Below are 23,437 nucleotides of genomic sequence, written 5' to 3' on the forward strand. Positions count from 1 at the left end.
TTTATTTTTACATTTGTAATACATTTATTTATTATTAAATATTACAATATATTAAAATATTATCACACACACACACACACACACACACACACACATATATATATATATATATATATATATATATATATATTATATATTTTTTTTTTTTTTTTTTTTTTTTTTTTGTTCTTTGTTCTTTTGTTCTTTTGTGCATAATACAATATATGCTGCTATTTCTGGTATATTTTCTTACATTTGTTATCCATTTTAAAAAACGTAATTATACATAAGAATACATACACCTAGGCGTTACATTGTCTATGGTACCTGTGACTTTTGATATTTTTATGGCATGATAGCGCCCATCTCTGGTGGTGGAGCAGACATCAGCAGCACGGAGGAAAACAGCACCACGCGCCTCAGCAACAGTAACGTAGTGTGGCGCGCGCGGGCACGGCCACGGAAGCGCGCGCGCACCTCAACGCCAGCTGTCCTCTGTGGGGGGACCCTTCCAGCCCCTCCCCAAAAGACATGTCCGCAACCGCATAAACCAGACAATTCTGAGCGCTTTATCCTTCAGCCGACGACACGGATCGATTCATAAGTTCGATATATTTTGCAGCACGGCTCCGGCATCACCTTTTTTTTCACACAGCGACGACCCATCGACCACCAGCAGCGCAGCAACGCCCATAGCAACGGCACTGCGCATCCTCAATCTGTTTCTCTGACCCAGCAACACCGGCCGCCCTCCACCAACAACCACAACCTGTTTTCCGACGACCTTCTGAACGCCGGGATCCTCACCGCACCGTCGTGTTTTTCTTTTTACCGCGAAGGACCATGAACGCGCCGCGTGCGGTTATTGTCTCATCACCAGTCAAAGGTGCGCGTGCAACCCCGTGCGCTTATTTACTAACGCATTGCATGTTATTGTTCTATTGTGCGCGCTGTTTTTAAGTAATTTAATCCCCGAAAGCGGTGCAGGTTGTGAATAGTGTGGCCGGTGTAATCTGTAAAGCGTTGGCACAAACCGAGATGCATGCGGTTCATCGTCTTGTTTTCGTTATTCCTGAGCGCGGGGTGCGGTGCCGCAGATTTCACACGGGTGCCGCTCTGCATCTATCGCGATTATTTAATCCATCGCTAAAACAGTTATAAACGCGTAATCAGGTTTACGCATGTAATTATTTGTTTCGTTGAAGCGGTGATTTTATATTATATGCACGTAATGTTTTGTATATTGCTTTTTAATGACGTATCATATCACCTTATATTTTATTTTATCAATACATTTGATTAATTTGGTCTTGCAGCGTGTTCTGCATCGCTTTAACGTTACACCTTATCAAAATTGGTTGCCATGGCAAACGCCTGACTGAAAACAGTCTTTAGGGGGCACTATGTGGGTAAACAACATTACGTTTTAAACAACAACCATTACAATCCCCCCGCCTTCGGATGAATGTAGGCTGCAGTTCAGAAATGTTTATATTAATGCATAGAAATCTGTTTCAGAGAATGTCACACCAGGACACAAATGGAGTGAATTTTGCAAAGCCGCCTCGGCAGTCTTGTGTTTTTGTTTGTTTAAACGTGGAAAGGAAGAAAAGGACGCTGAGTGTAATACGATTGCGGAGAATGTAGAATATAAATGGGGAACAGAGGTTAAAACAAAATGGAGCCACACGTGATGGATTAAGAGATTATGGATAAAGGCCAAGAGATAATGATTGTTTTACTGCAGGAGAGGAGGGTGAATGCTGGGTCAGCTGGTCTGTGCAGAATCAAAACTAAATCATAATCTAACCTGCAAAAATAACGATAAATATGTATTAATGTCTGTGGGTCTGTATTTAAAATATACTTCTTTTTCATCTCTTTTAAGTAGTCTCTTGTCATTTCGAGAGCCCTTCCTCCAGCTGAAACACTAAGGGATCCCCCTCCCTTCAACTCACCTTTAAGTTCTGGCCTATCAAGGACCTGGCAGCGGCACGGGAGCTCCGCCCACCACACCCTCTAAATGAGGGACAAGGCCACCCAGGTGACACATTTACACTGTTTAAATACTATATATATATATATATATATATATATATATATATATATATATATATATATATATGATCAAAATAATACCATAAGAAGATATAAGTATCAAATATATAGTATGTAGCATATTAAACACTGAAGTAGTTTTTTTTAAAGCTATATGAAAACAATCTTCCACTTCCTTGTGAATGAATCAGTCGATTCTTAAATTGTTCGGCCCAATCTTTTTGTTTGTCTGTCAGACCCCTAGGGCCTGGGTAGATGAGCGGAGGAGAGGCTCTCATAAGCGCTCGGCTTCCTGCGGCAGCACTGACCAGCTGAAAGAAGTGAGACATCTAGAGCTGATCCGCCCTCCTCTTCTCCATGTATTATGCTGTTCATCACCCCTGTGTTGACTTCTTTTAGATTGCAAAATTGCGACAACAACTCCAGCGGAGCAAACGCAGCAGCCGCCACCGTCGGGACAAAGACCGCAAATCCCCCTTTAATGGCAACCATGCCATCATCCAGTCACAGGTGGGCTTCTTCTCAGCGGCCAATGTGTGTGCTTGCGTGGGGAAAAGAAAAAGAGGGTGTTCTTGTGCATCATTGTTATGCCTCCATAACCTGGGCTAGTACACGCTGCAAAATTAGAAGTAGGCCAAACGTCTGGAGAATTTAATAGCGGCCCACTTTCCTGCGTATCTGTCCCAATTTTGAGGTTTGTCTGGCCCCTCGGAGACTGGGGGACAGGGTTGTCTCAAAGGGCAGTGGCTGGTTTTAGAGCTGGTTTTTCCTCTGGTAGACTTTGGATGAACAAGCCGACACATTGTATTTTTCACGCATGTGCATTTTTATAACATTTGTGCAATTAATTCTACAGCGACCTACTGTAGCACGCAAATGAGCTTTTCATGGTTTACCTGAAGGAATATTTCAGGATTAGGTTAAACTCCGTGGGCTAACATTGAAGATTCAAGATTCTGCAAAAGAAACAATAAACGAGTGTGATAGTCGATTTTTACATTGAAAAACAATAGTGCAGTGGAATGAAAAAAAGTAAGTATAAATGGATCTTTAACAATAGTGTAGACATGCACAATGCACATCTTGTGACTATACTACTAAATAATTGAAAGCAAGTTTACAGATTGGCTCCGTTAACTTTAATGCGCTTTACTGTAATACAGATTATTGCTTAGGAAAAGGAGGGCTACACGATTATGACAAGTAATAAATTATTACATTGAATGATGAAGCTTCACGTTCTGTTTTATATGACAATAAATAAACTGAAAACATATGTTTTTATAGTACTGTTTGAAAAAAAAAAATCATAACTTTTAGCAAATTGCATAACTGTGGCATAAGTTCGATTAATTGTGCAGCCCTAGTAGGAAGGAAGCAGTGGGAACTAGTTTTTGTAAAAAATTAATTAATTTATACCAAACCCGGAGTATTCCTTTGTATTTTGAAGACAGGAAAGGTTTCGTCGAGTCAAGAGAACTCAAGAGCGCTCGCTTCTGACAAACGCGACACGCAGAGAAAGAAAAAAAACGGCCAAAATTGTAGATATCCGAAACCGTAAACGGCAAAAAATCATAAGAGCATGGAGAAAATATGGAGAAGGAGCACTTACATCACACTATACTGAAAATAAGCGCCCTCAAGCTCAGCGGTAATGGGCTCTCAATGGTAATGCTCTCTGTAGTCGGTGGTTTGTGTGTAATGATGGAGCTCAGCCTGGCAGAATGTTTGATTTTTGGCAGACTGTCGAGATCGTGTATGTGTGGGCTCAGAGTGAGTGGGAGTCGTTCTAACAGGATTACACAGAAGGATGCTTTCCCCTACAGCGGGGATGTTTGTGGACCCATACGCATGTTTCTGAAGAAGCATTGTACCCTTTTGCTTTTTTTTTCTCTCTCTCTTAGTCTCAGATGCCTAAAACCATCCTGATTCCCATCCCCATCTCTAAGTCCACACCTCCCAGATTTCGGAACAGCATAGAGGGGCTCAACCAGGAGATTGAACGCATCATCATACGGGATACCGTGGAGAGAGATGAGATCATAGTAGTGAGTGCATCTCTTTTTCTACTTAAGTGGATAAAATGATATAACAGTATATGGAAACCAACCACAATAACACTATGAGAAAAGCTTGTTGGTGAGATTGGTTTTAATGCAGTTCACCAAAACTCACATTATGAAAAACTGCAAATGGTAATGAAGGCAAAACATATCAAAACTGTATTCTAGCAAAATTGTGACTCTACAAAAACACAATAGACATGAAAACATGAGACGTGAGAATAAATAAAACTGGCTTAACAAATCGTTTTAACATTTTGTCACATTTCACAAACTGTGAATATACTTTATATTGTAATTACCACTTTTTTACTTTTTTTAGTCATTTTTAGTGCTGTGAAATTATTAATTGTGGACTAAACGTTTTTGTTTGCAACATTTGTGTGTTCTTTGTATATTAATTTTGTATATATACATATACAATATACATATACAATATATATACATATACAATATATACATATACAATAGAAGACAATAAACCTGTTTTTTTCTTTCAGATAATCATTTCGGTAAAACCTGTTAAAAAGAGAAAAAACAAAACTGGAAAGAAATGTTAGGGTTCACAGACAAACAAGGGATGTTTTGGTGCATGCCAGTTAATTATTCATGAGCTATATCATAAAACTAATCGAGAACAGACGACAAATGTGCAGTTTTTGTTTGTTTTGGTATTATTACAGTGTAATACAAAGAAAAACAGTGCAAAGAATGTAGCGCACCGCAAGAGAGATTTTTTATATATAGCTTACGTTAATCTCTTGCCATTTAAAGGACATTGTACAGTTCATTCAGTCAAACTGACGGATGAGATTATGATTATGATTTGATATGATTTGTTTCAGTCTTTTCAAACAGTACTCGTCCGAACCAAAAGTGCCTCCCATCATTTAAAACTCAACGTCCTCGTTAGGAAAAAGGTGGATAGGGACCATAACAAAGCTTATCGGCGCACAATCGATACTAATGTGATGTTTGCTGGGATCCAGTTAACAAGAATAGCTTTTGTCCTGCACATCCCAATTAAGCAAATGTGCATGTGTGTTTTAGCCACAGGATGTTCCCGACGGGCACCGCGCGCCCCCACCCCTCCCCCAGCGCAGCAGCAGCACACGCAGTATTGACACGCAGACGCCCTCCAACGGCGGCCTGGGCAGTAACCGTAGCAACAGCAGCAGCCGGGCCGACTCTGTGTCGCCCTCGTACCTCAGCATCCTCAACGACACCGTCGGAAACAGCCCGCTCGACGACACGCTCAACGAGAGCAAAGAAAGAGGTCGGAAGCACGTGCGTTTTCATCACAAAATAATCGAATTATTTGAAATCTAAATGTTCCCTTTTCCCCCGACTTAGACTTAGGACCTTGGTCTCCTCTGCCCAAATACGCTTCATCTCCAAAGCCCAACAACAGCTATATGTTCAAACGTGAGCCTCCGGAGGGCTGCGAGAGAGTTAAAGCTTTTGAAGAAAATCAGTGAGTTACCACTTTTTGTCTTGTTTGTTGCCGTCTGGTAAATGAAATCGACTGTGACGTATGGATTAAGTATAGAATTGAGCTCGAAACTCTAAAATTAAGTAATTGTTTCTACCTTTTCAATACAGACTCAGTTGAAGGTGATGCTGTACTTTTAGTGAATGTAATTTGTCCAAATTGTTACGAGTCATTTTATTTTGTTGTTATTTTAAACTGATTCTAAATTATGTTTGTAGTTTTTTAATACTGTGCGTGATTTTGTTATTTGAAAAAATTAAAATAGATATAGATATTAAATACATTAAAATAAAGTACATTTACATTTAACAATTATTTTTAAGAAAATTAGGTAACAGGATTGTAGATTCAAACCAAATGAAACTATAATTGCAGTAATCACGGACTAGCTACTTTGGAATTAAATGTTTGTAAAATTACCATAAATTAAAGAGAAATATTTGTTTGATAATTTTGCTCAAATAATTTCAAGCCCATTATAACCCTGCTTTGGTAAATTATAACACAAATAAGACAGAATTATGAGATCCAATCAATTATGACAAAATGAAAAAAAAATCAGAATTATGAGGTTGTGGTTATTTTGCAATAAAGGTTTCTTGTTCGCACAAAAATGGGGTATATAACCACTTGGAAAACTCATATTCTTATCAGTTAAAAGATACATGAAGTGGTCTTTCGATCTTTTGTTCCAGGCCAAGGCCTCTCCAAGAGATTCCTCCTTATCTCTGCCCCGACAGAAACAAGGTGAACTTCATTCCCAAAAGCGGCTCTGCTTTCTGCTTGGTGAGCATCTTGAAGCCTCTGCTGCCCACCCAGGAGCTGAACTTCCGTAGCGGGGTGGGATACCGCAGCATCTCCCCCTCCCTGGTGCCTCTGGGTGGGGTCGCGGTGAGGAGCCTGTCCCCCTCCATGGGTCCAGTCTTGTCCCGTGGACGTCAGTCCCCATGCCTTCCACGACATCTTGAGGAGCCAGAAGGTTAAAACAGTACAGAGGAATCTCAGCTGATGAACAGAGATGTCATTTTTCCCACACTCCTGTATCGTCTGATAGAGTCAGAGCTTTGTTAGGAATTCATTCAAGAACCGGTTCTGAACAACTCAGAGAGATATCAGCCTGAAACTTGAACATGAGGGGCTTTTTTCGTTGTTGTCGTTGTTATCTGAGGGTAATGTTAAAGGAGGATTTCAAGACGGTGTATGTATATAGATGAAACATTTTTAGTATTGCACTGCTTTTTACTTTCTGAACTATTTATTGCATTTTACCATGAAGCCTTTGAATTCTCTTATGTATAGCTGCATCCTTTAACCTACACAAAAGTTTGGAATAATTAAGATTTTGGTTGATTTTTGAAAGACGTCTCTTAAGCATTTATTCAACTGGAATAATTCAAAAACGGTTTAAATTGTTTTCTAAATGTAATTTACTCCCGTGAAGGCAAAGCTGAATTTTCATCGCCATTACTCCAGTCTTCAGTATCACATGATTGTTCAGAAATCCTTCTAATGCGTTGATTTGGTGCTCAAGAAAGCATTTCTTAAATCACTGTTGACAAGTGTAATAAATGAATACTTTAATTCAGCTAGGATGCTGAATTAAAGGCATTTTTATTTTTTTTTAATACATATAAAATGTTCATGTTTCAAATACACGAGTTTTCTATCATCGAATGCTAAAAAAACATCAATCATGATTTTAAGCAGCAATAGTCACAATATTAAGCAGCAAGTTTTCATCATTCTTATTAAAAGTCTGAAGGATCACGTGACACTGAAGACTGGAGTAATGGCTACCAAAAATTTAATTTTGCCAGTTTTAAAACAGCCCTATATTAATGCAGAAAACTGTTCTTATAAACATAAATGACAGTTGCTACTGAGTATAAGAGATTTATTTTAAAAACATTTAAAAAGCAACAATTTTTCCAAACTTTTGACTTGTAGTGTAACTGTAAGTGATTTGATTTACTAGGGAAATGGAGGTTTTAGCTGTCAGTTTTGCTTGCTCATAGTTTACATGCAGTTTGAATAGTGCTGGAAGAACAACCAGAAATGTTGTAGCAGATTTGAGGAGGACTAACAAATGTGCCTGACTCCCACCACTCGTTCATAGGACCCCCTTTGCATACCGCCTTTTTTCTATCATCGTCCGTCCCTACATCCAGTCTCGCCACTTAAATGTATAGAGCCCTTCCCCATATACGTAACCTGTATGTGCTTAATGTGATATGCTGGTCAGAGGAAGTTTTGATGGTACGGCCTGGACACACGTTACGAGGAAACGGATCAGATGTTCGGACAGTATTATGATTATGATGCACTTATCAGTTCTGTTGCTAAATTTCGGTAGAGTGAAGGAAAATAGACCTTTCAGAGCACACTGGATACGAAAAACTTGTCATGTTTAACAAGAGAAAGGGGATGCAAATCATTTCAAAGAAGGAGGCATGGCTTTAGCTAATAGTGAACTGATTTGAACTGTAGCATCTTTATACTGTGAAATTTACCACTAATCACACCGTAAAAGCTTCCTTTCGTCCAAATAGAAAAAAATAAATAGAAAGAATATGGGCAATCCTGAACAAATTGTATGTAATTGCCTTAATGCTGAATTGAAACAGAGAAGTGTGTAAATTAGACTGGTGCCTGTTATTGAGTTTAAGATTTTTTTTTCTTTATGTGAATACCTTTCAAGGTGGGTGTAACTCTGGTTTCCTGACAGGATAAAATTGGATTTTATATTGACAAATGATGAGAGAAATAACAATCAGAAACGGAATTCTACTCGGATTTATTTGCTCTCAAACGCAAGATCTCTCGATCCACGTTCCTTCGATCAAATTGTACATTATTTAACCGAAACAAAGGCAAAAGTTGCATAAAATAAACCGATGAAAGCAGCTGCGAATGGTGTGTCGTACATTCATTTCTTACGAGAAAAAAAAAAAAAGTGATACGGTAACTTCTCCACACACAGATCCAAACACAAAGTGACACGTCAAATTGTTAAACTACTCAAAGACACGAGAAAACGTGCTCCGTTAAATATGAAGTGAAATGTACGGTCAAAGCTATTCAGATCAACGAACATACATTCTAGAACAATCCGAGACTGGATTCTGAGACAATAACTTGATTTCTGGCCGCACCTGATGAGACTAAACGTGATCATCTGGGAAAAAATGAGATGCGTGTCATGTATAGAGTACAGGGTATTTATGTAAACCTGTGCTAAAGGTCTCCACGAACACATTCCAGTGTTTTGCATCACAGCGTGACAGTGAAGAAGATTTGGGAGACATAATTTCACCATTTGTGTGACTAAAAACAAGAATCTCCATTAAACTGTGACCTTCTCCTTCCCACCAAACTAATGGCACAGAACGCTACTTGCATATGTAGTTTACAGTAACACTTTTCTTTTAATTAGATTAATAAATCATTTCATTTATTTCTCATTTAGGGTTAAACTTATCCAGTGAAAGAGGCTCCAAAAATATCTGTGATTTATGCGCAGCTTCACACACTTTAGGTATCAATCTTAATTAAAAATACAGTCTATAATCTATAATAGAGGTTATAAATCGGTAACCCTGTTTGTGGCCATTAAAACTCCCCTGTCGTACGAAGCAAACAGATATACACACACACACACACACACATATTTACGGAGGTTTGGTCCTAGACAAAACAGCCAGCCATACACGAGAAAGGGGGCGAATCCTCATCTTTACGTCCCTTTAAACATGTGCACTTCATAAAGTAACAGATACCTTGCTCTCAGGTAACAACACTATAGTGATATAGAGATGAAGTCTTGATGAACATACAGTAAATTCACACACATAAAGAACGGAGAAAAGAGAGACATTCCCGTGTCTCAGAAACCTTGCTGCGTTTTATATGGATAGAGATTTCCGGATGCTTCCTTGGCTCAGGTTGAACTGTTTCAGGAGAGGTAGAGATCCAGCTCCGAATATAGGCTTGGGATATGCGCTCCTTTCCATCAAAGTATATTTAGGATGTGATACAGCTCCAAGTCATCCTTCAAAGAGAGAGGTAAAAGCCTGCGTTATGACATGCACAGTCTCACCCTGTGAAGCCGTGTTTGTAAATACAAAATACATTCTCAATTTCAATTCATACATTGCATGATTGCATTCATTTTTTAACTAAGATTCCTTTTGCATTTTTTAAAGTGCAAAATGGGGTCAAAATCTCCCTAACAAACAAAAATCCTGAGGTAGCAAAATGCATAGAAAAAGTTCCTGAATTAATTTATGAGTATGTTTTATATATATATATATATATATATATATATATATATATATATATATATAGAGAGAGAGAGAGAGAGAGAGAGAGAGAGAGAGAGAGAGAGAGAGAGAGAGAGAGAGAGAGAGAGAGAGAGGGGGGGTATAAAATATAATTTATGTAAACATTAATGTAACGTTATTTCATTATTATTCATATACTAGTTTATATTTATTCATATTTTGCATTTGCTTTTTTGATTTTAGGTTATCTCTTAATAATTATGTTATGTGCTTTGTCATTTTTATTAGTTTGATTCCTTTTGGGGTTTTTTTGTGTTTTTTCAATGTTATTTAATTTTATTTCAGCCAGTTATCAAGGAAATTTTTGATTTCAGGTTATAGTTTCTTTTCTATCTAATATCATTTTATCTCCTATTTACTGAAACAAAAAAAAAACATAATAAATATCCACAACACACATATATTATGTGAACAAAAATGTTATTTTGGGTGCAATTAATTGCTATTAATCATTTGACAGCACAATTTTTTTTAAAAACCTGGGACTTATTCGTCAGTAATACATACATTAAAAGTCACAAAAACCCACCTCAGGCATTGAGGAACTCCTGATCACTGCGTCCAATAGCGTCTGGGTTGGACAGAGGGTCCAAATCTGCAAAGAGGTTAAACCAGGCAGACATGTCCCTGGAGTTTCCCTTAGGTGCTAAAAACAACACAGAGAAGACGATTCACTACAGAGACCATCTAAGCTTGTCTGTTCATTTTTGACGTCATATAAAACTCTCACCCGTGGCAGATGAGTGTGGACTATTCTGGGCAGGCTGTCCTCCACTGGAAGGTGGCTGGAGGGGCAGGGCTTGAAACATAGGCGGAGTCGTCCATCCTGAACCACAGAGAGAGCGTGAATATGAACGTCACAGAGACCGAATACTAGTTGCACAACAGAACCGTGTTGTTCATTCCTCCAGCCAACAGAGGGCAAATATAAGACGGTGCAAACCTGTGGCGCTAAGGCTATGGTCCAGGAGCTGTGATGGCAGGAAGCCAGCGGGTGTGTTTGTCGTTTCTGCTGGCGGTGAAGGAGCAGCAACAGGAGCAGGAGGGGCCTCAAAACAGCCGAAAGCGTCCTGCCATGCCTTACTGAACTCACTGGTGCCACCCGCAGCCCCAGGACTCAGCAGATCCTGCAGGAAGGCCAGGTCACTTCTCTCTCCCTCCTCTTCTTTCAACCCCGCAGAGTCTAGAGCCTCAGACAACAGATCCCTGCCTACTACATTCAAATTAAGAAGATAATCAGGCTTTAAATGGCAAAAAGCTATTTGCTTCCTCAGTACTGTTGTCTGTTTTTTGGTACAAATATCTAAGCGTTCTTTAAGCAAGAAAAATTTACTTAAGGAGGCAAATTATATTACATACTATGACTTGTTTTTTGAAAATGTATTAAAATTAGGTGAAACAAAAAAATCCCAGTGGTGTCAGAAAAAAAGGGGGAGATAAATGTATTTTATTGCCATAATGGCAAGCATTTTTTTTTTCATATTTTAAGCCTAAACTGACTTAATTTAGGTAGGCTGAGCAAAAAAGATTAGATATTACATCTTGTTTGGTGAAAAAAAAAAAAAAAAAAAAAGTTTAGTTTGAGTTTTAACAAGAAACAAGCTCTGTTAAACTTAATTCAAAAGGAAAAAAACTATCATTTGTCTCAATTTCTTACCAGATGTTTTTAAGCTAATTTGCCATTTCATGTCACTTTTGCTTCACAGTTAAATGCATCTTGGTTTTAGAATATTTAGATATTTTCTACTGGAAAAAAAAATCAAGACTGTAAAAATGTGTTACAGTAGTGCAGCACAGCAGTAGTGTGGTAAAAGAATTGCAGAGAAACTTCAAGAAAACCATGGTTGCGTAATCAAAACATAAGAAGTTAATTTAAGGTTAAATTGTAAAAAAGAAGTCACATGTGAAAAAGTGTAAATAAAGTAAGCTTGAGGAAAGTGGTTTTTAAAAAAGCTTTTTAAAAGTTTTGCAGGAACAGAGTCAGAACAGTGGAGAAGCAAATCTAAAAGATGAATAAATCCTATGGAACCTAAATAACTGATAGATCAGGGTGTTAAAGCACATCCAAAGAGGGGTTTAAGATTGATTTTAGAGAGTAAGAACAGGCGCTAAGGGAGCCCTGGGCATTGAAGAGATGCCCAGTCAAGTATTTATACCTATTTCAGGTGATAGACTGCTGGGTAAAGTGTCTTGCTTTTCCTCATGTGATACGCCTACACCCCACTGAATAGCAGAAGGCACCGAGGCCTCCTGCAGTATCTGAGTCTGCATAACGGACATGGACGGGTGTAGGGTTGGGGTCAAGGATGGAGTGAGAGAAGGGGTCGGGCCAGGCTCAGGGGTCAATAATAGGAGGTCGTCATCTGTGCTATCTCCACCAGTAGGACCTAAATGTTCGATCAATGCTGCAGTGCAGGGGCGGAGATGAAGGCGAGAAATACAAACAGGCATACTGTAAATAAAAGCTGCTCAAACACACTAGCAGCTGCGGCAACAATTTACAACAATTTAAATAGTTCTATCAATATTTGATGCTTTAAGTCTGCGTCAACTGATCACATGACTTCGGCTGTGCTGCTTCTTCACTGCTTTAACTTCAAGTCAAAATGTTTTTTTTTTTAGAAATTTAAAAATATATATTTACAAAAAATCTTTGCCAGCATTTGAAACCATTTTGCAATTAATTACATGACTGTGTGTTTGTGTAAGGAATTGCACAACAATTAAGCTGACTTAATTTACTGTACAAAATAACCATCTTTTGAAGTTTATTTTAAAGCTGCAGTCCACAACTTTTTCGGTAAAAAACTATTCTGAGCAAATACACATTCAATTATATTCCAGTTTTAAATGTGCATCTGATTACAGACAGCTTACGTGGAATTAGAGTTTTTGAATTTTAAAGAGAACCAGCTCCAAAGAAAAATAATTTACTTAAACTAAAAATTAAAATAGTATTAGAACCATTTCTTTGTATGAAATTCGAAATTCGAATGCTATGGCAATTAGAGATTGAAAATCTACACGTAATGCTACACACTTCCCGCAGTGCTGATGTTGTTAACATTAACCATTTCAGAAAAAGAATAAAAAGTTTTAGCTCTGGCAGTACGCAAACCATGCAAAGATAAGGTAAGATAATTCCACAAAAATCTGTGATTGCAGGCTTTCAAACAGAGAAGGCCAAACTTATGAACTGCAGCTTTTATAGTCGACTATGTTTCTGTACGATTAGTCAATTAGTAGCAATGAGTTGTGGGGCAAGGCCTAGTATGCAAACAAACACACAACTTACCAGAGTCCAGACTGGCACACAAAGAACTGTCGGATCCTCTACTTTGTCCGTCTACTGCACGAGTAGAAACTGTTAAAAGCACAAAAGAAATAACATCATTTTCTTTTTGAACTTGAGCCAACAGAAAAACCCCGTGTGCTGCCAAAATGTGTTTTATAAATCATACCAGTATCGGATGATTCACCCAGCTGTTCATCTTCAAGTGAAACAAGACTGAAACGTAACATACAAACACCAAATTAAATTATTAGACACTCTGATGCATGACTAAATGAATGCAGAGAAGATATGATTCACATTACTATGACACATAGCATCAGACTGGAATTACAAAACACCTTTAATGAAATCTAAATTGGCAAATCGGAGTGAGTCACAGCGATATTTCTAGGAAGCGGGTGAGGGTCGTCGCAGTTTTGTACAACAGCATGTCTAACACAGATGGCACAGGAATAAATACACTGCCTCATTTCCCTCTGCCAAGACAGGAAATGACAGTGGAACTTCAAGCAGTGTTTCCCGTTCACAAAGGTAGCAGGAGTTTCTAAAAGAATTACAATGTTGCACTCACAGATCAGTTACCAGAGCCTTCAAAGAGGCCCCTCGCCTGAAGAGACCTAATCTGAGGGACACGCAGGGTTGCAGAGAATGAGGAAAGAGAGTGAATGACAGATCTGACAATGAGAGGCAAATAGGGCGCCTTTCAGGAAAAAGACATGCTTTGTTGATGAAAAAGAATGAAGAAAAGCGAGACCTCTAGATCTGTCTGTGTGAGATTCATTGACCATGCGATGTATATTAAACACAAAAAACAAAGAGGAAGCTGAAAATGACTGGCTCATGACCAGACTGTATTGAACTGTGCTCTCACTTGTCTGGGTGCGTCTTCTTTTCCTCGTCTTTGCTGTCCTCTGTCGTCTGCATGGAGACAATCTGGTCCAATGGGTCCCTTAATTCCTGTAATGAGCCAAATATCGTCAAATGAGAGCTTAAGTTTCATGATAACGGTTTCGTTTGCGGGATTTGCACATGGATACCTACTTTAAGGGTAGTGAACTGGTAGGGTACATATCCTTTGAAGGCCTCATGGATGCCAGACATCACGTGCGCAGTCTTCTCCCAGTACTGTAAGAGCGTTGTCTACAGAAAAAAAATTCAAAAAGATTTCAAGATGAGAAAAAGGTTTCAAATGTCGCACTGAAACAGGTTTTGAGCAATAACAGGTGGAAAAAACACATTTTACCTGGTAAGTACATAAGGAATGTGAAAGCATGTTGCAGCGACTGGCGCCCAGCATGTCCACTTTCTGACACACATCATTCTTCAGCTTATCGAAATGCACTTTTGTTCCTCTGACCTGGGCCTGAACCTGTTCACAAACACAGACACGTCAACTTCCATGCTGTATGCCTATGCCAGTCCCCTCTTCGACCGCTTGCTTCGCGCAGGCTGACCTTGCGAAATTTTTCCAGTTGTTTGTAAGTATCAGGATCCAGTTCTTGCGAGACGTCCTTCATCCAGAGCAGAGCTCCACGGTACTCAGTACGGGCTTTCTCCATCCGGCTCATGGTCAGCAGGGTGTCTGCGATGGCTCTCCTCCGGAACGTCTCCACTTCCTGTTCCAAACGATGGAGAGGGGGGCACAGCGCCAACCTGGAAAGAACAAAGGACAAGATGACAGAGAAAATGTTAATCACATGATGTATAGCACTGAACGACAGAGAAGTTAGTGTGTCTTTAGTGTTTGCAAAATATAAATATTCTATTTACATGTATTTAGATATAGCTTAAATAATAAATAATATAACCAAACGTGTTGATTGGTCAACCATCATGACCCATTATCTATCTGCAATGTATTAAATTAAATCTTAGACTACCAAAGCATCATAAAATAAACTGCATTAACAATCTGAAGCCCTGGTTTGTTCATATTTGCAGAAGAGTGCCTACCTTTGCTTGGCAGAACAGCAGAGGGCTTTACTGGTGGCGTCCATCATACTGCCTGCTTTTGTTTTATCATGCTCTGCCTGGAAGCGCAAGAACAGTCCGAGCTCATTCTCCTCTTGAGAGAGGTCTGAAGAGAGGAGGAAAGAGGAGGCAAAAACAGGTTTGTTACCACAAACATACCTCACGGTATTAGAACCAATATGTGCTGAGTGTTATTAATAACAAGAACCACAAAAACACATTTGTAACAGTAACAGCATCCCTGGAAACCGAGAAAATGTACTGCATGCAAAGGCTTTCAAAACAAGCTGAACAAGACTCTTTGTGTTTGCACACACAATGAGGGTAGAAGATCATGTTTCTCACTTACGTGTGATTCTTTGCTGGTATTTCTCAATCACTTTCAGGAGTTCTGTGCAAGTGCTCTGGACTGAACGGAAAAACTGGAGGAAAAAGATAACATTTTCTCTCAGAATATCTTCAGCATTTACATATTCAGACTGAACATTTGGTCACCCACACTAAAGACTTCAAAAAAGAGAAAAAAACGCATTAGAACACAAAAAAATTGCCTTTCCAGGCTTGCTGTCATGGCAACAAAGGATGTTAAGTCCCTGACTGTCTGCGAGAGAAGGAGAATGTGCTCTACCTGAAACAATAAACTCACAGAAATCACACAAATAATATAAATGACTCATTCTGTCGAGCTGCATTTGATTTAGAGAGAGTTTTAAAAGATTTCAGAAGACAAATATAGGAACAGGACCGATTCCAGAATTCAGCAGTGGGATGAAAACGCTGAGCTACAGAAAATACTTGAGAATAGCAGTAGGCACACAGGGATTAATGCTTTTATTCAGCAAAGATGCAATAAACTGATTAAAACACACAGCAAGGACGTTTAAAGTTTCCAACATTAATAATAATAAAAGCTTTTAAAACAACAAATCTGCATGTTTTATGCAGACCATTAATCCAGACCAGGATCACATCGACACTGATGCCAGAAGTAACGGCTGCTGAAAATGAAGCTTACATCAAAGAAATAAATCACAGTTTAAAATGTATTCAAATAGGCCATTTTTAATTGTAACAATACTTCACAATTTTACTGGTTTGACTGTTTTTTGACCAAATAAATACAGCCTCGGTGAGCGCTGAGAATCAATGCTGAAAATCTTACCAGCCCCAGACTACTGAATGGTAGTGTAGGTGGTAATTTAACAGATGCTCTTATCAAATTATACTTATTACAGGGCACAATGGTGATAGTTAACAGCTCACCACAGCAACCTTCCAGTTAACAGCTTTATGTATTCAAATAATCTCAGTCAGCAAGAAAAAAAACTCTAAAAAAAAAAAAAAAAGGTATTACTGGGGTCATTTAATACAGTATATTCATGTAGATCAAATGAAATATGGCATCCACTCAGACTAAGGTATATGTGTGCTGATGAAGGTGTGAGGCCTGCGTTCAGGTTACTGTTTAACTCTGCGAACAACCCTGACAAACGTGCAAAAACAACACCCTCAGGAACCACGTTTATACAAAAGTCTCTCCTAAATAAACACTGTTATTGAATTTACTCATGTAAAATTCCTGCATTTCGCACCATAAGGACGACGCATTGTTTTAAAGTTAAAAGGAAACAGCGCTTTGTTACCAAACAGGGTAAAAGCCGGCTTGTACGATCACAGCAGCAGCTGCGGGTCAATGGAGAAAGAACATGGATGCACCTGTTCATTAAGAGAGCAGCCGGGGGGCTTACGGTGGCCTGTCTTCTGCTCTCCTCTACACTGGAAAGCAACTAATGGCCAGTAAACCAGGATATGCTTAAGTGTAACAGCCTGAGGCATGGCAAGATTAGACAGGCTCACATAAACAAACACACACACACACACTTCCTTAAACTGTGAGTGGTCTAAAGGTTTTTATTAGCTCTCGATTCCAAGTAATCAGGTACATTCGTTTATAAAAGCTAACTATTAACCGTATTTTAACTGATGTAAAGTAGATTATCTCTCACACACGTCCCATATATGTGTAAGTTTGTGTCTTCTTCTGCTTTGGACTGTTGTTTAAAAAAAAGATGCATCCGCATTTATAGGGAACGCATCGTCTGAGTATGTAAAGAGGGAAAGGGAGAAGAAAAGGCAGTCGTGTGTGCGTATAAAAGAAAGTCAGTCACGACAGAGACAGTGCCGGGTCCGTTTAGACTGAATGTCTGGTAAAATCAAGCAGAGCTGATCAAAGTACAGCATCATCCAGAGATCTGTTCATCTCCTCTCTTCCCTGTGATCACGTGACCTCCATCTATCTCATTCAGTTATTTCTCTGCCGTTGTCAGACACACACACATTAAATAACGTTAATTAATAACGTTAAAAAACAGAATGAGTCAGTAAAAGAAAAGCCTGACTTCATCGAGATTATTTTACTGTATTTACAAGTACGCGCATACCTCCAACTTGGCATCAAGATCTGCGTCAGATGCCACCACATGCTCATCTTCTTTCTTCCCTGTGGCCTTGATCAGAACCTGCTTGGTCTTCCAGAACTTCTTCTGCATCCGGGCCATGACCGAACTGTCCTCCCCCAGAACTGCTCGCCCACTGAACATATCACTGGAGAACCTGAAAGAACATGCCACGTGCTTCAGGTATACTTGTTATTAAAAACAGAATCTAAGAAGAGGAGGGGTAACGTTCATACAAACCCATAGCTGTCCATCTTCTTGATGAGTGTGGCTTAAATCTGCAAATGGCATAAAAAATATTTAAAAGACCAGCACTGCCAAGTTGGGGGTCAGTCATTCTTTTAAGTTAATGATGCTACTTTTATTTGAAATATTTCTAAATATATGCATAACTGTTTGCAACATTGATAATAATAAAAAAAAATCCTTCTTGAGCACCAAATCAGCATCTTAGTATGATTTCCAAGGGATCATACACTGAAAAGTGCAGTAATGACTGCGGAAAATTCACTTTTGTGACCTTAAGAGAAATTTGATAGACCTTTACAGATAAATATATACGCTTAAAAATGTATTACAAAATTTTAATACTTGCTTTTTAAAAATCAATGGTTGCATTCAGCAGACACTGAAATAGCAAAAAATATATATTTTGTAAATCTTTTTCAATATTATAAATAATCGTCTCCGCTGGGCAATTTAAATGAACATTAAAAAAATCTCAGCTTTGAGGAAAGTCCCTTGAAACATAAGAATACTTAATATGACAAAATAAATAGAGAGCCATTGGCCAACTGTTATCTTTTGAGGTGACAGCTGTTAGCTCTCACAGTGACTGCCACGGTCACAAATACCAAGAAAAATAATAAAAAAAATAAAAATAAACTCACACAAAAACAAATGTTCTAAAGAAACTATAATAAGAGCCAAACGCCTGTCCTGACATTCATTCAACGTTACTAATGTTCAGAAGATTAGCGTTTAAGCGATCCCAAATGTTGTTTAACAATTTTGTCGCTAAATACATAATAAACGTAAACATTTCCGCAAAACAAAACACACAGTTTATGAGGTGACGCTGTTGTGATCGCGCCTTCCTCCCCATCCAACTCATCATGGCTCTGGTTACAGCCTGCTCGCTTTTATCACATTTGCTCGTATTTATCCAAGCATTTTAGCGTACGCCACTGCTACTTCGATTAGAATAAACAGGCTGAACCATGTATCCTCAGCGTATACGTGGCTGTCTTCAAAGATAAGCGAAAAAATATTGTGAAAAGACAGTCACCGGATCCCAAACAAGATAAGGAGTCATCGAGCTCTCGCTGCGTTTCCCTATAATAACCCTATTAACTTACAACACGCACTTGACACGGCGACTTCATTCTGCAGTTCGCAACCGACGCTACACGGGTCCCGACAAATTGCAATTTGCATTTAACAAATATAAGTGTATGTATTTTTTAGGAATTTTATTAGGACATCGCATTTCCTTACCCGCTGACGTTGCCTTGAGCACCGATGGGAACGTTCAAGCACGTCATTCCCGTCGGCCGAGAGGCAGCGAGAGCGCATGCGCGAACCAGTCAGCCCCAGACGAGCTCGTAGTTCTCAACCGACTGAAGAACATATTCATAACGTTTAGAGTTATGGGGAGTTAAACAGAGAACTAATTTTCTTGGAGGACTGTAACAGAATATATAGTATAAGAAATAATTTTGTGGTTGTATTGTTCTTTTGTAAAATGGTTTACAGGATAGTAGGCTACAATAACCTTAAAAATACGCTTAAATGCTTAAAAAAAGTTAATGTAATAATAATGATAATAATAATAATAATTATTATTATTATTATTATTATTATTATTATTATTATTATTTTATTTTTATTTATTTATTTATTTATTTATTTATTTAAAAATTTTTGGCGAGAGTGGATAATGGCAAATAGCCATTTATGCCCAAAAGATGGCGCCACTGACAAAGAGAAACCCGTCATGGCGTTCATCTCAAAAGTTTGTACCTTCGTAACTGTAGCTAGCGGGTTCGTACTATGTTTTGGTTGCACAACAGGAACAGGGTCGCCTATGCTACAGCAAATACATCAAATAAATAATATCGATAATAATAATTAAAAACCGGATATAATTAATTTAGCGAAAATTAATCGACGTTTAAAAAGAGTTAAGACTCAGATTTGAGACGCGTGAGGTGCGTCATGGTGCGTGTTGTGTACTTACAACTTGTTATATAACTCCTGATATAATTTATAACTCGAGGTGTAGAACTGAGATAGGTGTCAGAAAAAATCAGGAAGCTGCGGTTTCGCTTGGTACACTCAGTTGCACGCTATCGGAGTGGAAAAAAAAAAAAAGAAGCTTATTCAATGTTGCCTACGTGCCCTAGCTTCTTCTATACAATCTTCTCACACATAAGCAGTCGCATCCCCACCCAGACGTTTGATGTACACACAGACATAACTCATACACAGACGGGCACGCCACCACCACACCCCTCAACAAACAAAAAATTTACCCCAAGACCCTCGTCTTCAACAATGGGGCCTACCTTTGGTTGAAAACAACAAACGATAGGTAGACAAAGGAGTCGAATCAAACTAGCAGTACATTTTCAGAAGTTAATAACAAGCTCAAGCACACCTGGACGGCAGACAAACATCTGTTCACTGATATTGTATCTATATTACTCTATTTTTAGCCATCAGGATTTTTTTAGCTTCCAGCTGGTGAGGACAATGATGACTTAGTCCTTTCTCGGTCACGTCACTAAACTGCAGCTTATGGTAAGACCATGATAATGTAATCACAATCATTACTGACAGAGGTTCAATTCAGATCATTGTATAATCCCTTTTTATTAGCCTGGTGAGACGCAATAAGCATACAGTGAATCGACTAAATCTTATCAGCCAATTAGAGCCAAATGCGGATTTAATTCCAATTCCAATGCTTTTTGTTGCTTTGGGTTCATGAAAAATGTGTGAGTGTAAATACAACCCAAGTTCATTGTGCAAGTTGTGTTTCCAGTCACAAAGTTAAAAACTGCTGCCAATTATAAGGGAGCCGCCCTTTCAATTTCACTCACGTAGGAGTGGTTCATGATCAATAAGCTTAGCCCTTGTCTGGAAAGATAGGAGGAGACTCGTACATGCTAAACCAAAAGTGGGGCAAAAATGAGTTAAACGGCTGTTAAGGAAATTACTCCACCCCGATGTGCAAGTGTTGTTTGTGTGTGGCCTTGTGTGAACTTACATTTGTTGGTATGTGTGTTGGTCATTTAACATGCAGCCTCCCACCCCCAACAACACATATACACACAGAGGATGTTCTTCTACAAAGGATGCAAATGACAGACAGAGGGGTTCGTATCAGTCCTCAGATCAGCCCGTCTAATCCTCTCAAAGACCTGCAACACAATTCAGCCCCATTCAGTGAGTCAGAGTCGGATTTCTAGCCGGACAGAGACTATGGAATATCATTCAAGAATTTTAGAAGGAATAGTTCAGCCTTTGTTAATCAAACCGTACAACTATTCAATGAAAACATACTAAATCTTAAATCTTAAAGAGATTTGATCATGTACCATGCAAGATCCACTGTGGTTTGGTCAAAAATGTGGGTAACCAACAATTTTTGGTCGGTGGGCTCCAGCAGCCATTTCACAAATTATTTAAAATGTTCTTTTTTTAAATGTTTTTTTTTATGTTCAATGTAAGAAAGTCTGTGTAAACCCGGAATACTACATCCATATATTCTTAAAGGTAAATAACACATCTAAAAGTTTCTCCACAAACTCCCATTTTCAGTCTAAGAAGATCATAAGTAGATTTAAGTGGTCTCTCGTTGACTGGAGCTCTTATACTGTTTCTTCTCACCTGTACAATTCAATGCATCAGTGAATGGGCTAGCTTTTGCTTAGTCTCCAATGGCTTTTAATTAATAAGGGTCTGTCACCGACTCTGTTCCCCCATTATAGTCTTTTCAGCTGTCTCCACAACCAAACAAGCCGGGATGAAAGAGAGAAAAAAAGATCATGGGCAGTGGGCCATTCAAACAGGTGTCTCCTCTTTCCCTAATTCCACCTCTTCTTTCTTCCCCCTGCCTCTGCTCACCTCTGTGAATGGGCCGGCCAAGCAGTGATTTGTTTTCCGTCGCCTTGAGGCTGGAACTTTAGTGGCCAACGTACAGACTTCAAGGCACCAACGTGCTGCCTGGCAGATCTGCAAACAGAACTCAAGTTTCTTTTCGGCTTGTTCTTTTCTCTACTTCACGCAACAGTCTGGTTCAGAGGCAGCACGCTCTTATCTGAATCCTGTCCTCTAAATTCATCTCTGTTTAAATCATTATTAGTTGATAAAGTTAGGAAGAAAGACACATACAAAAATGCATACAGATGGCCTAATGACGCTCAGAAAGGCCAGAAATTCTTATCTGGAATCATCAGACCTATTGTACCCTTATCAGAGCCTCTCTGCCCTGTCCCGAGGGCTATTGTCATGGCCTATGGAGAAGGGAGGAAACCCTGTGCACTAGGGACATTTTGCATGTCTCTGTGTGTGTGACTTTTTTTTTTTTAAGAAGCAAACTGGCATACTATTTTGTATTTTGTAAAGATTAAACTGATGCTGTTCACTTTTACACACACTGAATTAATTCGTGTATATTCTGATATTGATGCATGGTAATATGGATAGGACGATGTTAATGTATTTGGTCTTTTTACCATGTAGCTGCTGTAGATTATCGTAGCTGCAAAATAATCACAGGAACTTAGTACACAATGCTGGTAGGGTTCTATGGTGGTATGGTAGTATTTAAGACATACTTCTGCTGCACAAACAAATGCACAAAAGCATTTAAAATAACCTGTAGCAGATCTGTACAAGTGAAGCTGGAAAAAAAACAACTAATAACATGTCCTAATCGGCTTGTTTACCACTTTGAATCATCATTCTGCACCATCTATTTTTTTGAGGAATATATTGACAAAAAAGGGTGTAATTAATTCACTATAGTTGTTTGGTAATATTGTGTATGTGTGTGTGTGTGTGTGTGTATATATATATATATATATATATATATATATATATATATATATATATATATATATATATATATATACAATTAATTATATATAATTATATTACATTTATATTATGTAACACTGTTTTCATAACTTTATAACATATAATGTTAACTAAAATAGGTTTATAATATAAAATGTTTAAATATTTTATTTTAGCTAGTAAGGCAATTTAGACATACAAAATAAATAGTAAAAAAAGAAGTAAAAAATTTAACTAAAAACCAGTTCAAAATGCTAATAAAAACTATAAATTTACCAGTAAGTATACTAAAAAACGATTTAGAGAATTAAATCAAATGTGAAATTTATATGACTGCTCCAATGATAAGAATAAAGAAACATCCCTTTTCAGTGTATTAATCTTAATTAGGCCATGGGAACTGCCATTTAAGCCACTTATGAAAAATAAGTTTATTGAAGTGCCATTAGTCCCAATGAGTACTGACATAGCACACTTACAAGTATACTACTAGTACACAGGTATTTGTATACTTACTACACAAAGTATACTTACTAGTATACTTACACACAAAGCACCAAAATGGAACAGTAATAATAGTGCTTGTGCGATATAATATCAAAAATGTATTTAAATATATACTTCATGCACAAACAGATTCTTAAATAAACTACGCTTCTGCTATTGTTCTTCTCTTTTGCCACAAGCATGCGAACCTC

General features: G+C 38.3%; 2 protein-coding genes across 5 annotated transcripts; one reads left to right on the forward strand and one right to left on the reverse strand.

Annotated features, from left to right (window-relative positions):
• The first annotated feature begins 371 nt into the window (after positions 1-371).
• On the forward strand, positions 372-8,503 carry fam117ba (family with sequence similarity 117 member Ba). Of its 2 annotated transcripts, none has more exons than XM_043241133.1 (8): positions 372-865; positions 1,868-2,023; positions 2,274-2,357; positions 2,437-2,547; positions 3,942-4,085; positions 5,151-5,376; positions 5,454-5,574; positions 6,288-8,503. In XM_043241133.1, exons 2-8 carry the CDS (start codon positions 2,003-2,005, stop codon positions 6,574-6,576), a joined length of 996 nt encoding a protein of 331 aa, XP_043097068.1. In that variant the 5' UTR covers positions 372-865; positions 1,868-2,002; the 3' UTR covers positions 6,577-8,503. The 2 variants fall into 2 exon arrangements, with proteins under 2 accessions (XP_043097068.1, XP_043097067.1); XM_043241132.1 differs by having other exon boundaries at positions 1,871-2,023.
• On the reverse strand, positions 8,371-19,255 carry ical1 (islet cell autoantigen 1-like). 3 transcript variants are annotated; one of them, XM_043241129.1, is made up of 16 exons: positions 19,152-19,255; positions 17,895-17,932; positions 17,640-17,811; positions 15,548-15,620; positions 15,181-15,304; positions 14,682-14,880; positions 14,471-14,596; positions 14,269-14,367; positions 14,099-14,184; positions 13,394-13,440; positions 13,228-13,296; positions 12,089-12,337; positions 10,876-11,145; positions 10,663-10,758; positions 10,462-10,578; positions 8,371-9,640 (listed from the first exon to the last, which is right to left on the reverse strand). In XM_043241129.1, the coding sequence occupies exons 2-15, from the start codon at positions 17,906-17,908 to the stop codon at positions 10,463-10,465; spliced, it is 1,740 nt and encodes a 579-aa protein (XP_043097064.1). In that variant the 5' UTR covers positions 17,909-17,932; positions 19,152-19,255; the 3' UTR covers positions 8,371-9,640; position 10,462. The 3 variants fall into 3 exon arrangements, with proteins under 3 accessions (XP_043097064.1, XP_043097065.1, XP_043097066.1); XM_043241130.1 differs by lacking the exon at positions 19,152-19,255 and adding an exon at positions 19,013-19,129; XM_043241131.1 differs by lacking the exon at positions 12,089-12,337.
• Between the last annotated feature and the right edge of the window lie 4,182 nt (positions 19,256-23,437).

This window comes from Puntigrus tetrazona, chromosome 6, assembly GCF_018831695.1.
Source record: "Puntigrus tetrazona isolate hp1 chromosome 6, ASM1883169v1, whole genome shotgun sequence".
NCBI classification, from domain to species: domain Eukaryota; kingdom Metazoa; phylum Chordata; class Actinopteri; order Cypriniformes; family Cyprinidae; genus Puntigrus; species Puntigrus tetrazona.

Bases quoted from the DNA above. Each gene is read 5' to 3' on its own strand.
- ical1 (XM_043241129.1), bottom strand. The intron at 11,146-12,088 runs GTATAAATACTT...ATTTGAATGTAG, and splicing joins CAGTCTATCACCTGAAATAG to TAGGCAGGGATCTGTTGTCT. The intron at 10,579-10,662 runs GTGAGAGTTTTA...TGTTGTTTTTAG, and splicing joins TCCACACTCATCTGCCACGG to CACCTAAGGGAAACTCCAGG.
- fam117ba (XM_043241133.1), top strand. From the start codon at position 2,003: ATGAGGGACAAGGCCACCCAG. The intron at 2,548-3,941 runs GTGGGCTTCTTC...TCTCTCTCTTAG, and splicing joins ATGCCATCATCCAGTCACAG to TCTCAGATGCCTAAAACCAT. The intron at 5,377-5,453 runs GTCGGAAGCACG...CCCCCGACTTAG, and splicing joins CAACGAGAGCAAAGAAAGAG to ACTTAGGACCTTGGTCTCCT.